This window comes from Leuciscus leuciscus (genome assembly GCF_965113295.1).
Source record: "Leuciscus leuciscus genome assembly, chromosome: 13".
NCBI lineage: Eukaryota > Metazoa > Chordata > Actinopteri > Cypriniformes > Leuciscidae > Leuciscus > Leuciscus leuciscus.
The window spans coordinates 22,247,586-22,271,194 of record NC_138737.1 but is presented as its reverse complement, the minus strand read 5'-3'; the positions used below and the strand labels follow the sequence as shown (position 1 = coordinate 22,271,194).

The following is a 23,609-nucleotide window of genomic DNA, read 5'->3' as shown; positions in this document are numbered from 1 at the left end:
TACATGAGAATAGAGGGCACAGTGTGAATAATAAATATGCACAAGTGACTAATAGATATAAGATATGTACAGGCCTGTGCATGTTCTGTCCTTGATTTGTATGGCATATTTTACATAAGAAAATGTCTACCTGCTGCTGGAAGATTTCATGTAACTTTTCAATAAATTTAATCATGTAACTATTTTTTTCTGTTCATCTTCCAAACCATGTTTTTTTCTTAACCTGAATCACTAGCCTATAATAAGTGTTTATATTCTGACTATTTTAGACAGAACAGGATGCCAACTGCTGCGGAGTAGCCCAATACCTGCATGACTCGTCATAGACATAAACAGAGAGAGAAGTAGCTCCAGCGGCTACAATGTTCTTCCACAAGATGCATGCAGTTTTTTTTATTAACCGCTAGAGCCCAAGTTACATTTAAAAGCAAATCTAAGGAGGAAACTTTTTCATTTAAATACATACATAAACATGCATGAATAATTTGAGTAGATGCATATGAAACCCTTTACCTTTTCTGAAAAAAATGTCTGTCTACCTGGAAAGATAGCCTACTTCTCCTAAATTTAAAACTGCATAAATAATAATGATTACATTATGGTAAAATATATGACATTCACTGTAAAATTATGTTCTCAGCATTGTTGATGACATTTAATTTAGTGAAATATAATATGCCATATATGAGTTCATGATTTCAGACCACTGTAATAATATAGGTGGTAAAACGTTCCTGATGATCTCAGTGATCAATAGCTAATAAACATAGGCAGTGTACACTGTACAGTGTTGCCCACACAACAACAACAAAAAGTTAGTACTAATTAGTACCAAATACTATCAGGATAACATACTGTACATGACACTAATGTAATGTGATAAACAAAATAAAAATATATTTATAAAAATATAAAATATAATAACAAATGGCTGAGTGTACATTTATAGAGTTGGATGGATGGATCTTTGGGAGGAATATAATGGAAGAACTTTTTAAACTCCATTAAGATGAGGAATAGCTACCTCATATTTTGGCACTAATCGTATGATATCAGAAAGAGATTGTAAGGAGAACGGGAACTCATTAACTGTGACAAGTTCTGCCCTCATATCAACACTTTTAACCCTTGTAAGGTGTTCAGGTCTGTAGGATGTTGCTGATGTGGGTGTTGACAGGTTTGCATGGATCGCCTCAGATCATTTGCGTTTGAATAGCACGCTCTCCGTAGGCGTGTTCACATTAGCAGATAATGAGTTGCCATGAGAACGACTGACATCTTTCTCTTTTCATACAGATTACATAAACAGGGAATATTTGTTTTCGTTTTGAATTAGATTTTTTAAAAGTAGACACTTAAATGATCATAAAGATATATTGCTCTTGCCTGTGTGACTAGTGTTTGCTGAGTTTTGTTTAAGTTTAGAGACTTGCTCCAGAAAAAAGTTCACAGAGACAGAGAGGCAGAAAGCACACCCTGTTCATTTTCTTTATTTTACAAAAGCACAATGTTTTGTTTCGATTGTAAGTGGACACATAAAAAAGTAGACATTTTACAGTTTATTTTTTCATATTTCTTAAGTCTGTATGACCATAAATGACGGAGTATTTTTAAGTCTATTTTGCTGCTATGTGAAAAAAATCCAGCAAAATGCGCCGGTGCGTTTGTCGACCCCGGAGGGTTAAATCATGCATTCCGCTGCGATCCGAATCCATGCCCAGACAGCCAGGGGGGCCTGGCGCATCCCGGTTCGAGGATCGGAGACGGGGCCAGAGGTTCAGCATCGCCTCTCGCGCTCCTCCTCCTCCTACAAGGAGTAGGGAAGGCGCGACTTAAGGAAGAAGAGGGATCTGAGGGAGGTGATCCAGCACAGGCGCTCCCAGCGTCAGTGAAGGATCCCCTTCCTCTAAGGGTGAATAATAACCATCCTCTCCTCTCTTCTTCCTTTCCCCCCTATTTTCTTTACCCTAGGCGTTTCTTACATCAGGCCTGAGACCTGGACCGATGATGATATTTTCCTATTAAATGGAATGCTAGGACCCTTGAATTAGTTTCAAGTCATAAGGTGAAAATGTCGTTGGCCTCATAGCTGAGGCCTCCATTTCCCTTTGACTTAAGGCGGCCGCACACCGGACGCGCAGCTCAGCGCCGCGCTGCGCCACGTCTAGGACAACTCTCACCTGAAAATCCTATAACATCAGCAATTTACTGATTTCTGTAAATAAATATAAAACTAAATGTATATTGCAGCACAGGGTGAAGTCCGTATACATTAACTACGATTTGAGACACATACATGTAAATTTAATATAAAACTATGTAAATAGCGCTCTGTGGCGCGGCAGGATTTTGAACACGGTCCTGAGCCGCCGCGGACAGACGCCGAAAGCTGCTCGTCCGGTGTGCGACCCCCTTTAGTGTTTTTTTTGGCTACCCACAGCTCTAGTCTATTCACCCTGCACCACTGGGGCTCTTTTTAGTACTCCCTCCCATTGGGACGAGTTTGAGTACACTCCCTTAGAGCCTAAGCATGCCATGGGCTGACGCTTTTGAGAATTGAAGTTGTAGGCCTTTCTATAGGCCTCCTCGATAGTCAGGTAGCGTAAGATTGTACTCCCCTTGTTTAAAGGGTCGATAGCGCTCTGGCTGAGTACACTGTCCATTGGCAATGTAAAGTAGGAAAGACCGCGCCTATAGTATTTATGAGAGTTAACCTATGATATCTGAGGCTAGTTCTGCTAACAAGTATCGCTATCAAGTAGTAGGCTTTCACAGGCCTTCTTGAAGGAGGATCCACTTTCTTGTGGGTTTTTAGCAATAAATAAGATCATCACGTTGTAGGCTCCCTTTGCTGGAGGTGCTCCCCTTATCTAGGGTCCCTTTAGAGTGCCCAGCCTCCACAATGTTTTAAAGCACTGTGTAGATCCAGGATTGAGTAGAGTTACTCCCCTCGTTTGCAAGGGTTATAAAGCACTATGCTGAGTTCTACTCTCCAGGATGCCTGTCTCTATGTTCCGGTTTCACTATTGGTTTTGTGAGAGACTCTGTTTGGGAAAACAGACAGGTTGTTGGCAAGACTAGGTCAGCAGATTTGATCAGATCAGCCTCCCTGGTGGCATGTGGGTTTGACTCGATGTCCCCCTCAGAAAGTGACTGGACAGGACTTCTTTTGGACCCCCTGGCCATATTCCCTTAAAGGAACCCCTTCCTTGGAAGCTGTCGGTTCCAAGCCTTTGAGCGGCCTTAGTAGGTCTTCTGTTGTTTGGAGGCCTCTTTGAGGCTTATACTGTAGCTTTGGGCAGTGACCGTAGGGAATAATGTATGTAGGTATGTGACCCAAAGGGGGAGTGTTTTCTTGGCGTTTCAGGTTGAAACTGCCAGTTCTGACGTTTTGTCATGAGCTATAATTGGCATGCACTCCCCTCAGCATGGTGGGATTGTACTTCGTTCCCCAATGCTATTGCGTCATTGACGCAGTGCGAGTTCCCTTTCGAAAGGGAACGTCTAGGTTACGATTGTTACCTCTGTTCCCTGAGAACAGAGAACAAGACACTGCGTCGTTAGCCATGCCTCGGGGATGCCTGCTGAGCAGTCCCTTCAGACAAAAGTGGATGACATGTTCTCTAGGCGCCCCTTTTACAGTATACTTCCGGGTCGCACTAGTAGTGACGTCATAGGCTGTTGCCAGTCAAATTCGATTGGCGTGATTGGATAGCTTTTCAGACATCGGTTCACATGGAGGGCGTTGCCCAATAGCGTCATCGACGCAGTGTCTCGTTCCCTGTTCTCAGGGAACAGAGGTTACAGTAGTAACCTAGACGTTTTCCAGTGATATTTCTCTGACCTTTTCTCTTTTGTAATTTCTCTCTTTCTACAATCTTTCTTTAAATCTCCCTCTTTCTCACTCTCTCTCCTCCCCCCTTATGAGTGGACACACTGCACCTTTAAAATACACTTTCCTGTCCCAGCTTAATATAAATAGACAACAATACTGCCCTGCAAAGGCAAAACGCAGTAAACACAGCAACCAATGAGGCGGGGCTATCTGTTTGTCTGACCAATGTTGATGAGGGGAGTGTTCAATAAACCTGTTTGAATTGAATACGACAATTGAACACTACAATAATCGATTTAATCTATTCAGCATCTAGGCATGCCTTAAATATCATATAACATACTACATTGTTTATTTACTTTATTGCCTTTTAAAAACATAAGCTTTTGACTTATTCTTACACATACACATGACACACTTAAGCGAGTGACCTCCTGATCTCCTCTGTCATCAGTGGTCAGCTCTCTCTCTGCTGTTCTGTGCTTCTGGCGCTCAGTGTTGAATTTGAGCATATGGGTCACACTGACAGAACAAATGTACCATAGAAGCATCCAGGCATTAGTATTAGGTGTTTGTGTAGAGTCTCGACAACAAATAATAGCAGCAACAAATCCAGGGAAATGATTTCTTGCAAGGTGACTCACTGCAGAGTGAGCTGCACGGTCTGTGTCTGAAGTGGAAATGCCATTTCACTTTACTAGATACATTATACGAGTCAATGACACATAAGGATGTCTGAGATCATGAAAATGAGAAATGTAGTTTAAAACACATGTGGCATGTTTTTAGAAATATAACTTTTGTATTCACTGTAGTTTCATATGTTTGAAAAACATTTGTAGAGGTTTATACACACACGACTTTACTTATTTTATTTATTTATATAGTCTATACAAATATCATGAATTTTGAGTTACAAAAATTTATTCAAAAGGTCATAAAAAAAAAGAAATAAAAAAACTTACTGACCTTGACAGAGTAATGAGAATCTAAATGGACATTTGAATGTTTTCAGGTCACATGACAACAAAATGGCTCCCTGCATGTTGGTTACGCCACACTGACTTTCATTTGAAGACATACATTTCTCAAATATTAATAATTTTGGATTTTGTTTTTAGATTAATACATGCTTGTTTTACTTTATAATAGTTATATAATATAATTTTAAGAAATAATATTTTAAGTATTATAAATAATATATTACAGTTATACCAAACTAATCACGTCAACATTTATTTTTTCAAGAATTGAAATCTCCAGAGCTACTTTAAGCCGCACAAAAACATCAGAATGACTTTTAATTTAGAAAAGGAGAACCTGTTTACCATAGAATTGGTGATTTCTGCATGAATTTTATTTTATGATGTGTGTTCAGGCAATTGATGCACTCGTGCAATATTTGCGTCAGTGATTGCAACTACATGATCAACAAATGCAATGCCAATCAAGCAGAGAGAGAGAGAGAGAGAGAGAGAGAGAGAAACTCGTGCATGTTTACAGCTGCCTGTGTCACAGATGCACTTGTTTATTAAGCACTGCTGGACATTTGCACTCACCTTCCTCAACAGTTTGAGCACGTCCGTCGCATCTTCTATCTTCCCCTCCCGGAGGAGCTTCTGAATCTCTCGGACCCAGGCGACTCGTCTGACATAGGGGCTGTGGTTGGATCTCCTCAGAACCCCCGGCAGCTTATCCGACCTGAGCATAAGGGATGTAAACAAGAAGTCTCCGCTCCGATCGCTCTCTCCCGTGCTGTCTAGATGCTTCCGTCTCCTCCTTGAAAAAGTATCGTTGTCGAGACTGTTTTGTCGGCTGAGCCTAGAGCCCATGATTTCAGTCACGTTAAAAATCACAATGTTACTCTAAATACGACCTTTTTACCTCTCACGGCGTAACCATGGCAGCCCGGACAATAACGCCCAGCGGTCTCCACATCGGTCCGAACTTGGGTAGAACGTACTCGGTCTGCTTACAGTCAATTTCTCTTTGTGCAGTTCGCCCGTCGACACACGCAGTAGTTTTAGCTGTGGAATTGTCAGTGTTTTGTTCTTTATGCCAGCTCTCACGTCCTTGTATTTGTGTTTGTTGTCAGTTGGACACGTCCGCCTGATGCTCTGGTTGGTATTCAGTGGAGGATGGTGATGCTCTCCAGCACCGCGCGTGGATCATTACTAAGCTCTGCTGTCCTGCCATTGGCTCGCGGTGTTTCGTGTATGTGCACCACATGCCAAGAACGAAAAATATGTGGTGGTGAGGGGTTGTTGAACAAAAAATCTTTCAATTTCTCCAAAAAGAAATTAATATTATTGAATTTAGGGTAACACTTTACAACAAGGTCTCATGTGTTAGTTAATGCATTAGCCTAACTAACATGGGACGGTGCACTTAATAGCTATGTTTCGGCTACTTTTTCTAATAGGATAGCTTTTTCGAGAGGGCTTATGATGCTTTTGGGAAACGCACCCCTAATAAGTTGGCTAGTGATGGAAAAACGAAGCTTTTCGGAACTCTAACCATTTTCTTCGCAAAATGATTCGTTTGCGATGCACTCGAAACACCAGAGGCTGGCGGCACCTGCTGGTCAAAACGTTGGAACGCATTTTGTAGGTCGATCTTTACATTTTTACTGCTTGTGTGTTAGGCAGGGCTTGGCAAAATAGTTCAATTACAAGTTACAAATACAATTATCCTTTTTGCTATACATAAGTAGCCTATTACAAATCGTTAAATTAATGCAAACATTTATTATAAAACTGACCTGAGATCAGTCAAGGGTTGTTTGAGCGTTCACCAGCTCAATGCCATTTAGCGGCCAACCATCCGAATTTTGAAATGTTTCGAAACCACGAAACATTTCAAACATTCAACAACCAGTAACAAAGCCTCGTTTGCTGAAATCGTTCCCTTTCGAGAGGTCTCTCGTATTGCTCGGAAAACTCCTTTTCTCGAATATTGAAGCCAAATTTTTTTAACGCAGTACAACTGCACGAACCTATGGCGAGGCGGCTCAGGCATGCGAACCAATCAGGTCGCTTCGCGCCCAGGCGCATCAGAGCCCGCCAGAATGGGCATGGCTTATAGCTATATAAGCCCCCATTTTTGCCATAGAATCAGATTTGATCTCCTTCAGCAAGTTCCACTTCGCTGACCTCCGGATTGAGAAGCCTTCGCCGCCGTCGAAAAGCCTTCAGCGGAACGAGCGACCTGCAAAGCAGTTCTGAGGACGCCGGCTTCCTGTCTTCACTGAATGCCACTTTCAGCCCACTGTTCTGCTGTGCCATCCGGCACGGCACGCTCTATCCTTTAAAAAGCAATAGTGTGTTCGCCGCTGCGACTCACTTTCTAAAAGAGCAATTTCAGGCGTTGTTACAAATGCCTCGGGTCTCTGCCCTCTCTTCGGCGGAGACCGTCACTTCCTCTGCACTTCCTGTTTGGGCCGTGACCATGCAGAAGCTGCACTCTCTAAGGGCGGCTGCCCGGAGTGTGATGAGATGGCGCTCTCCACCCTGCGGGCTCAATTGGCTAGCTTCGCCGACGACGACCCCGTGCCTCCCGCTCTCCCTTTTCCTTTGCTCGAGCCGCGCAAGAAAAAGCGCTGCGCACAGAGGATGCCAGAGCGGACGAATATGAGCAAGCCCACGCCGGCCTAGGCTATAGTCTGGGGTGAAGTTTTTTAGCACGCACAGCATTTTGAAAGGGGTTCCCATAGCGTAAGCTACTAACGCAATGCGAGAGACCTTTCGAAAGGGAACGTCTCAATTCCCTGAGAGAAGGGAACGAGTATTGCGTAACCTGCCGTGCTACTGTGCTTAGGTCAGGGGATCGCTTCAGTCGATTTAAACCTGATTCTATGGCAAAAATGGGGGCTTATATAGCTATAAGCCACACCCATTCTGGCGGGCTCTGATGCACCAGGGCGCGAAACAGCCTGATTGGTTCATACGCCTGAGCCGGCTCCCTATAGGTTCGTGCAGCTGCACTGCGTTTTAAAAATTTGGCTTCAATATTCTTGAGAAAATGAGTTTTCCCATAGTGTAAGCTACTTATGCAATACTCGTTCCCTTCTCTCTGGGCCTTAGCCTACCAAAACAGCAATCTTTCTTATGTAACTGACAGTTTTACTCACCGCTAGTACATTTACATTTATGCATTTGGCAGACGCTTTTATCCAAAGTGACTTACATTGCGTTATCCTATAAATTTATACATAGGTATGTGCAATCCCCTGGGATCGAACCCACAACCTTGCGTTGTTAACGCAATGCTCTTACCACTGAGCTACAGGAAAGCCAGTAGAGGGGAAAAATTATGGAAGCTTGTTTTCACCACAGAATAAAACAATTTAAAAGATAATTGCGATTTTTTTTTTTTTCTCTCGCAATATTCTGACTTTATAACTCGCAATTCCGAGTTTAAATCACACAATTTTGAGAATAAAAGTCAGAATTGCTAGATAAGATGTCAGATTTGTGAGATAAAAAGTCTAATTACTTTTTTAATTTCTTATTCAGTGAGGGAAACAAGCTTCCGTGTATGTTAGTGTATGGTGTAAGTCATTTTAGGGGAAATAGCTGAGACGTAGATAGCAATACAATCGATCAACACATGAATTGATCAAGATAAGGTATGGCGCTGAAATGCTCTCTATAACCTAAGTTATAAATGGTAAAGTGTAAAAGGAAAATGCCTAACACCCAGAAGATTCAATCCATATCACAGGTCTTCTGTTGGCATTGAATGTCCATTACATATTTTGTCTCACTGAAAGCCTTATAGCTGATAATGTGGCCTAGACGGTCGCTTAAGCTTTTCTTATTTAGCTGCTGTAAAGCTTTTCATTATCTGTTATCTTATAAGTGACATGGCGGATGGAATAAACCTTAGCAACAGACCTTACTGATGTCCCTGTCTGATTTGCAGACTTGCAGCCTTTTTTCAAAATATGTCTTTTATTTCCAATGTGAAGGCAAGCTATATGGACACACACAAAATGAGTTCCTGGGGGTTGGTTTTATTGCTGGCTGTAGTAGCATGAGTGGAATATGCCAGTAAATATGGCATATTCCACTCATATGGGTAAAAACATGACATTCTCACATTAAAATCAGTTATTTGGCTCTGCACATTATTGCTTTACAGACGTGTCTGTTGTGTTGTTACTCCATGTAAGTACATACAATTAATATATTTTCATATACACACTAATTCATATGTGAAAATAGCTCTGATATGCTGTGATGTTAGTGAAATTCAGTGATATGATTTCATATTATGTGGAATCTCAGCAATCCAGTGGCTCATTAATTGTTAATTTCCAAAACATCTGGCTGTCCAAGTCACTGCTCCCCTTAAATAACAAAAACAAGACTGTACATATATCAGAATGAAAGCGAGATTGTAAGAGTTTTTAAAAGGGCGCTATGAGCATGTATCATTTATCAATTAAATTCATCCTGTACTAAGATAAATAAGGGCTGTAATGCAGTAGTTAGAAGTTGTTTTAATTGTTTCAAACTGACTTGAATGATTGTGAGATTCTCAGCATTAATGGGATGAATTAATCAAGTAACGGGTCATGATATGTTTGTCAAACTTATTACCATATCAATTTTGTGAATTCCTATTAGGTGAGTAGTTCACTTTCTCTTTCTTCCCCTGAAACTGTTGACATAAATACTCATGCACAGACACGCTCTTTATCTATTTTCTTAATTAATTGAAGTTTCATTGTGTGAAGGGACTGCTGAGCGCCAAAGCATATTAATAAATCCTGAACAGTTTGTGACACATAATGGGAGGAGCTGAAGACAAACTCTGACAAATTATACAGTCATGCTGACACGTACTTAGTAAATTTAGGACTTGGGACAAAAGGTCTCTTGAACAGGTCTAATGATGCTTCAAGTGTCTTGTCCTACACTGAAAAGTGCTGACCGGCTGTTTTTATGGTGGCATTATTACGCAATGTGCTCTTTGATGCCATTTACAAGGTCATGGAATTTTCTGTCATTGGTATAAAGTGCCAAAGGCCTGAAATGGTCTTTAGCATTTATCAATGGAGCAATTCCTCCTGAATAAAGTTCCTGGAAGCTACAAGCATAAACATGACATTTTCAAAGTCAACACCAACATGCTGCATCAGAGGTGTTTCTTTGGAATCTTACGTAACAGGAAATGCTGACTCACATGAATAAACTTCAAAAATGATGTCCAAAAGATGAGACCACCAGTGAAAATGCTTCTATGCATTCTTTTCTAATTCAATAGGCTATTTTCATTCCAAATTATATTATCAGCATAACCAATTTAGTCAACGTTGAAATACTTGGATGACATCACATGAATGGCTACATTAAAATACATTTCACGACGTTTTGCTTTAATGAAGCCGGTGCTGAAGCTGTCACAGACATTTTTAATTCAAAACCGATGATCCATGTTATCCGTCATGATTTCAGAATGATCCAAAGAGTGTCTTGTTCTTCAGTGGAAAAAATAACATTTGACCTTTTGTACAGGGGAATTTACATGCCAATGTCACACATTTACTTGTTTGATTAGTGACCTAATACTGCTGACTCTTCAATATTTATCTATCTATCTATCTATCTATCTATCTATCTATCTATCTATCTATCTATCTATCTATCTATTTATTTATTTATTTATTTATTTATTTATTTATTTATTTATTTATTTATTTTTGTAGCTGTGTTTTACAATATTTAATCCTATAGAAATTGTCTGGACATTTTTACCGTTTTTGAATTATTATTTTGAATAGACAACCCTTGTTGTAGTAGTTTAAATGTCTAAGATTAAGGGTGGAGTGAATGCATTGTCATCACAATCTTGCAGTAGTTTTACCTCTGAAGCTCTTAAGCTTTTCATAACAGGGTGAGGTTTCATGTGAGTAATCGCCTACCTGTCCTTATACCGTCAGGGCTTTTTGAAAAATAATCCTGTCTTAGCCAATCCCCTGTTGTGTAAAGTTGATTTATAACCTCTGGAGTTAAATTTTAATTAGCACAGATTATATCTGTCCCCAGTCCCATTCACTCGTGTTGATACATCCACTTACACCAGAAAAAGGATTTCGGTTTTATGGATTATTTAGGATTTTTGGTTCACCAGACATAATCATCTGTGAGGTATGTCTATCTATCTATCTATCTATCTATCTATCTATCTATCTATCTATCTATCTATCTATCTATCTATCTATCTATCTATCTCTATTTTTCATCTTTTTGTCTGTCTCTATCAATCTATCTCTGTCTATCTTTCATCTATCTGTCTGTCTCTCTATCATCTGTCTGTCTGTCTATCTTTCATCTTTCTGCCTGTCTATCTGTCTCTCGCATCTTTCTGTCTTTCTGTCTATTTACACATTTACTTGTTTGATTAGTGACCTAATACTGCTGACTCTTCAATATCAGAGCCAGGGCTGAGCACCTCCGCAAACTAATAGAAAACAACCAAAACAATCCAAGGTTTCTATTTAACACCGTGGCTAGACTAACAAATAAACAGACGTCACCCGAACAAAATATCCCGTTACAGTTCAGTAGTAATGATTTCATGAACTTCTTCACTGAGAAAATAGAAAGCATCAGAACCACAATTATAAACGTTCAATCTTCGATCGCGCCTTATAATTCAGCTTCAATTATCACCCCGAAAGAACAATTACAGTGCTTTACAACTATAGAACAAAAAGAGTTAAATAAACTTATCACTTCATCTAAAACAACAACATGTTTATTAGATCCTATACCAACTAAACTACTGAAAGAAGTGTTATCTGTAGTGGAAGAGCCTCTCCTCAATATTATTAACTCGTCTTTATCTTTAGGTCATGTTCCAAGAACATTTAAACTGGCAGTTATAAAACCTCTCATTAAGAAACCACAATTAGATCATAATAATCTAGCAAATTATAGACCCATTTCAAATCTTCCATTTATGTCTAAAATATTAGAAAAAGTGGTGTCCGCTCAACTGGGCTCTTTCTTGCAACAAAATGATATCTATGAAAAGTTTCAGTCTGGATTCAGACCGCATCATAGCACTGAAACTGCGCTCGTTAAAATCACAAATGATTTACTTTTAGCTTCTGACCAAGGCTGTATCTCAATACTAGTTTTACTTGATCTTAGTGCTGCGTTCGATACTATAGATCACACAATACTCTTAGATCGACTACAAAATTATACTGGTGTTCAAGGACAAGCACTAAGCTGGTTCAAATCATACCTATCTGACCGCTACCATTTTGTCTATTTAAATGGAGAAAAATCGATCATAACTCCAGTAAACTATGGAGTGCCGCAGGGATCTGTATTAGGCCCTCTGTTATTTTCAATATATATGATGCCACTTGGAAATATTATAAGGAAACATGGAATTAGTTTCCATTGTTATGCTGATGACACTCAAATATATATTTCATCACGGCCGGATGAAAACGCTACATTTTCCAAATTGACAGAGTGTGTTAAAGATATAAAAGATTGGATGACGCGTAATTTTCTTTTATTAAATCCAGACAAGACAGAGGTAATACTTATCGGTTCAAAAAACCGCCCACAAAACCTCGCACAATACAACTTTAACATCATAGGATGTCCTGTTACTTTATCCTCTACAGTAAAAGACCTGGGTGTTATACTCGATTGCAACCTGTCTTTTGAAAATCATATTTCTTATGTTACAAAAACAGCCTTTTTCCACCTTAGAAACATTGCTAAGCTACGTAATATGCTATCAGTTTCTGATGCAGAAAAGTTAGTTCATGCATTCATGACCTCGAGACTGGATTACTGTAATGCTTTATTAGCTGGTTGTCCTGCATCCTCAATAAACAAGCTACAGTTAGTCCAAAATGCCGCCGCTAGAGTTCTTACGAGATCAAGAAAATATGATCATATAACACCGATTTTATCATCACTGCATTGGTTACCTATAAAGTTCCGTATTAATTACAAGGTATTGCTACTGACTTATAAAGCCCTAAACGGCTTAGCTCCAGTCTATTTAACGGATCTTCTATCGCCCTATAATCCATCGCGCTCTTTGAGATCACTAAATTCAAGGCTTTTGGTCATACCTAGGATATCCAGAACCACCAAAGGAGGGAGAGCATTTTCACATTTGGCTCCAAAACTCTGGAATAGTCTTCCTGATACTGTTCGTTGCTCAGACTCGCTCTCCCAGTTTAAAACTAGATTAAAGTCGCATCTCTTCAGCCAGGCATTCATATAATCCTACAGTTCAAACTACAATCCGGCCTCTATCCAATGCCAGAGGAGAACTGGCCCCCGACTGAGCCTGGGTTCTCCCAAGGTTTTTTTTTCTCCATTAAGGCACCTGATGGAGTTTTAGGACACCATTAGGTCACTTGATGGAGTTTTTCGGTTCCTTGCCACTGTTGCCTTTGGCTTGCTCAATTGGGGATATTTTGGGGATATTTAATTTAATTTTATCAATCAATAAATTCCTCTTGAAACAAACTTTGTTGTATTATTTTAATTTAATACTGTGAAGCTGCTTTGATGCAATCTGTATTGTGAAAAGCGCTATACAAATAAACTTGACTTGACTTGACTATTTATCATCTGTCTGTCACTGTCTATCATCTTTCTCTTTGTATCAATCTGTCTCTATCATCTTTTTCTCTGTCTGTCTGTCTATCTTACATATTTCTGTCTGTCTATCTGTCTCTGCCTATATCTTTCATCTTTTTGTCTGTCCGTCTCTCATCACTCTGTCTCTGTCTATCTTTCATCTTTCTGTCAATCTAATGTCTCTGTCTATCAATCTGTATCATTCTATCATCTTTCTTTCTGTGTATCTAATTCTGTCTGCCTTTCTATCAATCTTCTGTGTCTGTCAATATGTCGTCATCTATCTGTCTGTCTACTTCTGTCTATCGATCTGTCTCAGTTTATCTATCTTTGTTCTCTATGTTCTCTATGATCACACAAATTTGCATGCCCATATACTGCTGCATATATTTTGAAACTCATTGTTTCTGTAAATACAGTTCACTGATCAACTGAAAATGATGAAGTAAATTACATTGAAGAGGTGGTGATAAGCACGTCAGTCTACAAAATAAATAAAGATATTTGTATTGTGTGTAATGAGTGATAATCTCATAGATTTCATCATGCATACATCAAATTACACCCTCAAATATGATTATCTCAGATGTATTCACATTCTGTATCCATTCAGGAAAATGGTCAAGAAGTCTCTTGTTGCTGGGCTGGTGGTCTTGCTTGTGGCTGCAATTGGTTTTTTCATGGGTGTGTATTTGGGGATCGGAAACAGGACACTCGCTGCATCCTTGGACCATTTCTACTCGAAAGCAGCAGTTGCAGCAGATGCAGGGAAGTGCTCTGAGGTTGGGAGGTAAGAGTCCAAAGATCCAGAGTTTCCTTGCATGCCATTGAGCGTCACTTACACACCCAGCTTTCTTTATGTTTGCAGGGACATCTTAAAGCGCAATGGTTCAGCAGTTGATGCTTCTATTGCTGCTCTGTTGTGTGTCGGGCTGTTTAATGCACACAGCATGGGCATTGGAGGGGGGCTGTTCTTCACCATATACAATGCAGCAACAGGTAAAACACTGACATTTATACATTCAGCTGATGCTTTCCTGGGGATCGAATCCATGACCTTTGCGTTGCCTTCATTGAACACGTCGAATTAAATGTAAAAGATACTCCAATAATCTTCGAAAAATCATTTAAACTGCAGGGCTCCACAAAAATTACACCTCTTTCTAGTAAGCCTGACACTGAAGGACATGCTTTAGGAATTTAATATGACGCAGAGGTTATTTGCCATTCAGCAGATACTTGTCATGCAAAGTGACTTACAGTACATTAATTGATTTGACACTCCCAAGAGCAACCTGGGGTCAAGTGCCTAGAAAAAGGGCACATGGTTTGACTCAGCATCATAGTGACCACAAATCTTGCGTCACTCTTTGTAAATGTCAGCAAATGACGTGAATAACCACTGCCTCATTAGGTGAAGCTAACAAGATTAAACAACAATTGATGGTGACTCACAAGGCTTAATGTTTTAGTAATTTATAGTCTTCATAAACAACACTCAAAATGACACAGTCTTGACAATGAAATAAATAAATTCCATGTTTTTGTCCACAGGAAAGGTGGAGACAATTGATGCCAGAGAAACTGCTCCAATGAACGCTTCAGAGGACATGTTTGGCAATGACACCCAGCTGTCACGAAAAGGTATCTTTACCATTAATATTACCATAACGTATCACCAAGTCCAGCCTCCATTCTGTTTTATAATTGCGTTACTTTTTATGGAAAGAAATTAATACATTACGTTACTCTTTTTACACGTACACTTTACATTTTACACTTTTTCTCACCTGGACTGGGTTCTATTTTTGGAAAATGTAAAGGCCATTTCACACCAAAAGTGAAATGATGCAAGAGAAGACAGTTCAACACTCTTACTTCAGCAATAAAACATTTAAATAAATAAAACACAAATGTGATTTTTAACTATGGCATATTTTCCTGATTTGTTTTCTGCATGTTTGTCACATCATATGCCTTTGATTTGGTGGACAAAAGTTGTTCAAATATTAGTAAAGCATTTTTATTTTTTTTATTTTTTTTAAGACATAGGTTTATGTAAAAAATCTGCAAAAAAAATCGAACAAAAAATTCATCCGAAACTGTAATAGGATTCTTTGATGAAGATAAGTACAAAAGAACAGCAGTTATTTGAAATATAAATCTTTTTTAAACAAATGTCTTTACTGTCAATTTTGATCAATTTATTGAATCCTTTCTGAATAAAAGTATTAATTTCTCTCAGAATTGTTACAAGAATTTTCTTCTTTTAAATAGTCTTTTTAATTGCATTAAGTTGTTTAAAGTATTTTTGAATAAATTGACAGATAGGACAGAAAATGAGCGTCGTGTCACTGACCTAATTGCAGTTCTGGCCCTTGAATGATGAAAACACTGTACTGTGTCTTGTTTGAATGGCAGGAGGGTTGTCCATCGCCATACCAGGAGAAATCCGTGGTTACGAGATGGCGCACACAAGGCATGGGAGACTTCCATGGAGGGAACTGTTTCAGCCCAGTATAGAATTGGCACGCAATGGTTTTCCAATTGGCAAGTCCTTGGCCAATGCCATTGCAAAAAACAAAGAATCAATTCTGAGTGACGTGATGTTGTGGTAAGGATTTATCTTTTGGATGCTATACATGGCAATCTGTGAGAAAAATCTACTCATCATAAATGAAAATGGCACATTGAGTTTCTCAGTGTCACGTAATAAGTGTAGCAAGGTTTACGGTTGTGTACTGTTCATGCTGCATCATACATTATTAATTCTACTGATATTAAACACATAACTAATCTAACTCGCCACACTCTATAAACACTGCCTCTACTAGTAGTTTTAATGAAATCATATTGATCTTGTCCTCTCTCTGTGTTCCAGTGAAGTGTTTTGTGACTCAAACAGAAACCTCCTGAAGGAAAATGATATAATTCGATATCTCAAACTCGCTGACACCTATGAGAGGATAGCGGAAGAAGGGCCGGATGTTTTTTACAACGGATCTATGGCCCAGAATATAGTGGATGATATCCAGGCTGCAGGTCACTTCATACTTTCTTTGTTTAACCCATTTATCATGCCTTAAAGGTCATCTGACCTCATTTTAATAATATACGCAAATCAATCTGTCACTACAGGAGGGATTATAACACTTGAGGACCTAATGGAATATAAGCCAGTGTTAAATGAGACCCCGTTGAAGTTAACTGTGGGGGAGTACACCATTAATATTCCTGATGCTCCATCCAGTGGACCTGTACTCGCTCTGATTCTTAACATAGTGGATGGTGAGTCTTTGTGCATGCTTGCATCAAGGAGATGGATGGATTGTTCTTTACGACATATTTAAGCGTTTAGAGATTATGTTCAAACATTTGATAGATGACTGAGATATGGATAACTATGAGAGAACATGTTGTTCTTTGAGCAGGACTTAAGTACCTGATTATGTAATAATCCTTCATCACCCCAGACATATATTAACTCACTCAGAGACGCTATGTCAGAGTGCAGTCTTCATTGAGTAATTCCAGGATTACGCAAAAGAGCTTCATTCATGAGGGCGAGCAGCATCATGTTATGCATTACGAAATAACGTACTGTACATTTAACTGATCATTATTACAAAATAAACATCAACAATGCGAGCAGGATAAGATCTTGTGTAACCCTGTAGGGGTTTCTACATTTAAAGACCCAGGACCAGATATGATGAATGAAGACCAGGTGTCAAGAGATGCAATAAATGAAAGAAAATTTGGTAACACTTTATTTCGATAGTCTACTTTGGACATTCTACTAACTATAAGTAACTATGCAGCTACATGTCAACTAACTGTCATTCGAGTATTAGACTGATATCTGCTAACACTTTATTTTGTTGGTCCCCCAATAGATATTCTACTGACTAACTTGGCAACTACAAGTCAACTTATTCTCCTAACCCAAACCCTAACACCTAACCTTACAGTCTACTGACAGTCTACTACAGCCTACTAATACTCTAATGAGAGTTAGTTGACATGTAGTTGAAAAGTTACTTATAGTTAATAGAATGTCTAAAGTGGACTATTGAAATAAAGTGTAACCCAATGTAGCAGTTGCTTTGGATAAAAGTGTTTGCCAAATTTATAAATGTAAATTAAATCTTTATTTAGAGTTTAAATTATTTTGTAAAAAGTCCATCATGATGTACAAAACAAGTATCCAACTCAATAATGTTTCAAAAATCTGAAACTGCATTTTCACTGCAATCTATGAAAGAGATTCAAGATGCCATACCAGTTTTGTTTCCATGAAACAAGAGAAACGAATGGACTGAAACACAGCATTGCCATTGATGATGAAGAATATTGGAAAATATCTAACTGCAGAATTCCATATTCCAGAGAGTATTCCAGAGAGCCGTGTAACTATAAAACAGGATGTTTCTGCATTCCACTGTGCTGCTTTTCCATAGTTTATCTATGTAAATATATATTTTTCTATGTTTTTCTCTTTTAACTTAAACGCTACATTTTTAGAACTCCGTGTTATGCACAGATGCAATGGTCAAACACGTCCATTTAGTGTATGTTTACATAGAACAGTGGAAAAGAATCACAGTGGAAGTGTCCCTAAGACTTACTGAATTGTGTAAGCAAAGTAAATGTTTGCGTTTTGATCTTATGGAAATGTATTACAGTAATTATTCAAATCAACTCTCATTTTCTAGGTTACAACTTCTCAAACAGCAGTGTGTCCACAGCAGAGATGAAGACTTTGACATATCACCGCATCGTAGAGGCATTTCGTTTTGCTTATGCCAAGAGGAGTAAACTGGGAGACCCGCGTTACCTCAACATTACTGATGTGAGTGCAACTATTTTGTAAATATTTCACATTTTTTTGTGCCTTACACAAGGAGTTATGGGAATTAAAGCAACCCGATCTCATGCAATTTTACTCAAGATCTGTGAAGTGGTTTAAAGAGTCCTTTTATTGTCTGACTATATTTTCCCAAGGCCTCTAACTGTTCCGATTTCATGCACCTACGAGTTCAATGGCCTCTTGTAAATCTCTTTTCAATTATCTCCTTTCCCAGCTCATCCAAAACATGACCTCAGACTACTTTGCAGACAACATTAGGAGTAAAATCACAGATGACACCACTCACCCAGACACCTACTACGACCCCGAGTACTTTGTACCCGATGACCACGGCACGGCTCACCTGTCAGTCATCGCAGAGGATGGGAGCGCGGTGGCGGCCACCAGCACCATCAACCTTTAGTAAGAGGAAAAAAGGGCACTAGACCTATGTTTCTCACTTTATTTATTTTTAAAAACACTGTTCCTCTAACAATATTGATATAGTCTGCTCTCATATATTATTCTGGATCCCTGAGAAAGAAAAATATGATTGTTTTTGGTGTCAAAAAAACACATTTTAAGTGAACCTCAGGGGGAAATGCTATATTTGTGTTCCCTTCATTTTGATCTGATTATCTTGATCTTTCTTCTTTTCTCACAGTTTTGGCTCTAAGGTGATGTCACGCTCAACTGGGATTATCTTTAATGATGAGATGGATGATTTCAGCTCCCCTTACATTACCAATGGCTTTGGGGTTCCCCCTTCACCCAACAACTTCATTCAGCCAGGTGTCTTGGGTTTTACAGCCTAAAATAAATGAAAAAATTATACCCCCTTTTATCTCTATTCATGGCTTTCATCAGGTCCCTTTCCACAGGTGTATTAATCAAGCACAATGCAGTCTGCATTCATAATCTAGGTGCTTGATTTTATACACCTGTGGAAAGGGACCTGATGAAACCCATGAATAGACACACTGGTAAAATTCTAATGAAAACATGTATTAACATACTACTTTTGTCTTTTGACAAGGTAAAAGACCACTTTCATCGATGTGCCCCACGATAATATTTGACAAACACAACAGAGTCAAAATGGTGGTTGGGGCCTCTGGTGGGACGAAAATCACCACAGCAACTGCTCTGGTAACCACAGACATCAAAATGTTTAATATCTGTATATCCAATATATATATGAGCAATATCACACGAGTAGCAGTGAGATATGGCTGTATATCAGCACGGCTGTGATTCGGCTGTAGGCACGAACTTTGAAGGAACAAAACTGCTGAGTTGCTGTTTGAACATAAACAACATCTGCAAAGTTACAACGCTCAAAGTTCAAAGCAAAGGAAGATATTTGCTTTTAAAGAAATCGTTTTTTAAGGACTACAATAAATGGCTGGTAAGGACTACACGACATTCCTCCCGGAATGTTAGTGACATCACTAACCCTAAAATTGGCATAAACCCCGCTCCCGGGAACACACAGTCCATGTTGAGAAGAGGAAGGGTTGTTGTAGTAGTGCACATTTGTGAGTCTGCTCAAGCTGTCGCATCCGTCTTTTCACATGCAATAAAGTACGTAACACAAATGCAATAGCTTGTCACTCTGTAGGAATCTTACAACAGTTTCCACACGAGCGACTTATAGATTATCATGACAGAATATGCTAATCAATGACTTTAAGATTTTTAACTCCACATCAGCAACATAAATTCATCAACTAACCATTCAGAAACGTCCTGTTGCATTATGCATGTTGTCACTTCTTCTTGAGTCTCTCCATCATTGTTTGACTCCAGTTTAAACATAAATGGCAGAGCAGTTAATTCTGACATTGAAGTGCTTGTCTGCCTGAGGTAATCAGAGCTGCTCATTTGCATTTAAAGGGACACACACGAAATTACGCGTTTTTACTGAACCTCAAAAAGTGACAATTTGAACGTGCTGTAAAAATTATCTGTGGGGTTTTTTGAGCTAAAACCTCACATACACACTCTGGGGACAACAGAGACTTATTTAACATATTGTAAAAAGGGGCATTATACCACTCCTTTAAACTATCAACTTGAGATTTGAATCCATGGCGGAAGGAAGTAGTTCGAGACAAAAGAGGGTTTCTAAAGACACTCCGTTTGTTGTTTCTTATTTTCTCACGTGTGCCGTCGAACTGTTGTATTCGCAATATCACACTCGTATAGCTGTGCGATATGTCTGTATATCAGCACGCTGTCATTCAGGCGTAGGCTCGAAAAGTAATTTATCATAAGTATATATCAAAAGTATATCACATAAATGCTGATATACAAGCCATATCGCACTGCTACTCATGTGAGATATATATATGTATATGGATGCAAGTGCAAAAATGCAGCAGTGTTTCCCAGCCATGGCTTTGAATGTCTCCCTTTACTTTCTCTCTTATAACACTTATTTCACTTCTCCCAGGTGATCCTGAACTCACTGTTCTTTCACTACGATCTGAAGAAATCAGTTACAGAGCCCAGAGTCCACAACCAACTCAACCCCAACATGACAGTTGTGGAACAGGACTTTGAGCAGGTGGGTTTCTGCACTTGACCACTGAACTTTCTTAATTTAAGTCATGATAAAAACCGTTCATTAACTGTGTGACATGATTTTACAGAGTGTTCTTGATGGCTTGGCTCAGAAGAATCATGTAACGGAGCTGCTGAGGACGCCAGGAGCAGTAGTGCAGGCCATTGTGCGACAAGGGGACAAACTCTTCGCTGAATCTGATCCCAGGAAAGGCGGCTATCCTGCGGGATACTGAACACCACTCTCTCTCGCCCTTTTCACATTTTGTGGACTTTTGGTCATTGGTGACTCAATCAAGAACCAGGAAAAACTAATATACACATTCAAAAGCAATACACCTCTCAGTCCAACAATCAACATGGACCACAATGCACCAAGGTTGCACAAAGACTCCCTGTATTTATTAACTTTTCTTTTTGATGGGAAAATGTTTCATCGGTATCAATAGTGCCTAACCTTCATATTGAACGGTCTATGGTTTTACCAAGCTCATTTATTCCTTTTGTGTGTAGAAAAGAGTATTGATTATCAGTATGTGGGGGTTCTTAGGTACAGTACCTCATTCCATTGTACAGGTTCTTTGTTGTGTAATGGAGGTTTTTTGGTTAATGGACATGGGGTCAATGTTGAGAGTGTTCCAAAATGAGGATGTGCGACTCTTGTTCAAGTCAGGGAAATAAGTATGAAATTAAAATATTACAGGTATTTATTGAACATCATGCTGACTGCCTGGGACCGAGTTTCTTCCCAGCTAACAGGGAATATTCTTAGAACTTTGGCTTACGTTCTGGCAAGGTTCTCCAGTAACGTTAATAGAATGTTTGTTCAAAATTATCTGGTCTTTAATAATGTTCTCAAAACATTAGCGCAAAACACTATTAATACATTGATCATGGAACTTTGTTTTCTGAAACGTTCTAGTTGGACATTTTTAAATGTCATTCAAATGAAAAAGTAACGTTCCTGTAATGTTTGCAAAATGGAAAGTTTCCTTAAAGTTCATAACCCAAAAAAATAAATAAACACTTTTAGAACATTTGAAAACTGGAATGTTTGAACGTTCAGAGAACATTCAGAAATAAAGTAAATGTTAGCGAGACATTCTGATGATTAGAGATTTCAAGCTTCAAAAATGGTGGACAGTATGACTTGTATTTGTTGTATGCAACTTGTATAAGTTGGAAAAGCATTTTATTTTTTGGGTGAACTACCTCTTTAAGCTTTTATTTTTCATGGTAGACACACTGGATAACAAGACACTGCTAAAATGTGTGAGGAAACTTACTATCTATAAGCTGAATGTTCGATTAAAGCAGCAACCAACATATTCATTTTTAAATAGTGAACTGGAATGATATTGTTCTTATGGTGAAGAGAAGCTGTTACTGATATAGCCATTCATAAGTAAAATCCTGGGAGAATAGCATGCAAGGCATCAGATTACCTCATTGGACATGTTACTCCGTATACAGCCATTCTCTCCCGAGATGACTTTCGTAATGTGAAAAGTGAAGGACAATAAAAACTGTTTTTCTGTTATGAATAAATTACTTGTGTAAATGAAACATACCTGAGCTTTAAGGTAAAAAACACACACATTATTTTCACTTCAGGTCTGAATGTTACATTAGAAGTCTGCAAGGCAATATAAAATGTAACATTGTGTAACTAACTTAAAAACATAAAAATCAGGCCATGAAAAAGGTTATTAAGAGATACCCAGGTCCATCATAACAACATCTAATATTAAACGTGTGTAGAGATATTCATCAGAAGTCCCTGTCATTATCTAATGTTAGTCTGATTTTATGTTGAATTACATTATGAGCTATCACTAGACTGTTGAACGTTGTATTTTTTTGTCACCAAATCATAAAACTGCAATATCATGCTGTATAATGTATATCACATTCAAGCTATTTCATGAAGCTAGATGATAATGTATATCATGAAATTACACTGTGGTGGAAATGTAAAGTGCATTCTGACAAATAAAATACATTTGTGTATATATTTTTTAAACATCCACTGTCCTCTGGCTGTTGCTATGCTGTTAATTAAACTGTTTTGGACCGATAGATGTTTGCCGTCGCATTCATAAGTGTTCGTATAAATATTTGAAGAGCTAATTACTAAATAATGCAAGCTGTATTTTATGAAACAGTGCCATTTGAACCAGCTCTGAGGCAAAAACATGTTTTGAAAATTGAAAGGCATGATAGCCTAAATTATCACATGCCCAGTCAGTCAGCAGCAACACACAGGAATACATCAATTTTTCTAAAGGTAGAAGAGCAAACTTCTTTGAAAGAATGATAAAAATCAAGTAAACAAGATTTAACCTATGAACTAATGAAAATCTGGTTTTAAAGTGTTAGGGGTTAACAGTTTAGGACCCAAGGACCAGATGTTTGAAAGAAGACCCGGAGTCTGAATTATAATAAATTGAAGAAAAGTTTTACTGAAGATAGTTTGCAGTTTCATCAGCAGAAGTCAGCTTCAAGACTCACACAGGAGTTCGTAGGCCGCCCCGCTTACAGTTACAAAGATCACAGCAGGTACTCTTCACCAAGGTCTAAGCTATGTCCTTGCTTCAGGTTGAATGATTCTCATTGCTAAGAAAAAGATAAACATAGTAATTTTCCACACATATACAGATAGACTGAAGCATATCTCCATAGATTATGCAGCTGGCACTCAGACCCTGAAGTTAGGCACGTCGTGATCTTC

General features: G+C 38.7%; 2 protein-coding genes across 2 annotated transcripts in view; one reads left to right on the top strand and one right to left on the bottom strand.

The window, feature by feature from the left end:
- lrrc75ba (leucine rich repeat containing 75Ba) overlaps positions 1-5,862 on the bottom strand; it is a 45,806-nt gene extending 39,944 nt beyond the window's left edge. Inside the window, exon 1 of the mRNA XM_082188443.1 lies at positions 5,395-5,862. Coding sequence (XP_082044569.1) covers positions 5,395-5,667 — 273 coding nt within the window. The 5' untranslated portion in view covers positions 5,668-5,862. The remainder of the gene's footprint in view (positions 1-5,394) is intronic.
- Positions 5,863-10,731: 4,869 nt separating this feature from the next.
- ggt1a (gamma-glutamyltransferase 1a) lies at positions 10,732-22,903 on the top strand. Its single transcript, XM_082188427.1, has 13 exons — positions 10,732-10,989; positions 14,078-14,254; positions 14,333-14,463; positions 15,019-15,108; positions 15,886-16,078; positions 16,346-16,506; positions 16,603-16,752; positions 18,180-18,316; positions 18,549-18,736; positions 18,978-19,105; positions 19,350-19,462; positions 20,769-20,882; positions 20,968-22,903. Exons 2-13 carry the CDS (start codon positions 14,082-14,084, stop codon positions 21,112-21,114), a joined length of 1,725 nt encoding a protein of 574 aa, XP_082044553.1. The 5' UTR covers positions 10,732-10,989; positions 14,078-14,081; the 3' UTR covers positions 21,115-22,903.
- Positions 22,904-23,609: the final 706 nt, after the last annotated feature.

Coding starts and splice junctions, on each gene's coding strand:
- ggt1a (XM_082188427.1), top strand. CDS start 14,082: ATGGTCAAGAAGTCTCTTGTTGCTGGGCTGGTGGTCTTGCTTGTGGCT. Junction 16,507..16,602: donor GGATGATATCCAGGCTGCAG/GTCACTTCATAC, acceptor CTGTCACTACAG/GAGGGATTATAACACTTGAG. Junction 18,737..18,977: donor ACCAGCACCATCAACCTTTA/GTAAGAGGAAAA, acceptor CTTTTCTCACAG/TTTTGGCTCTAAGGTGATGT.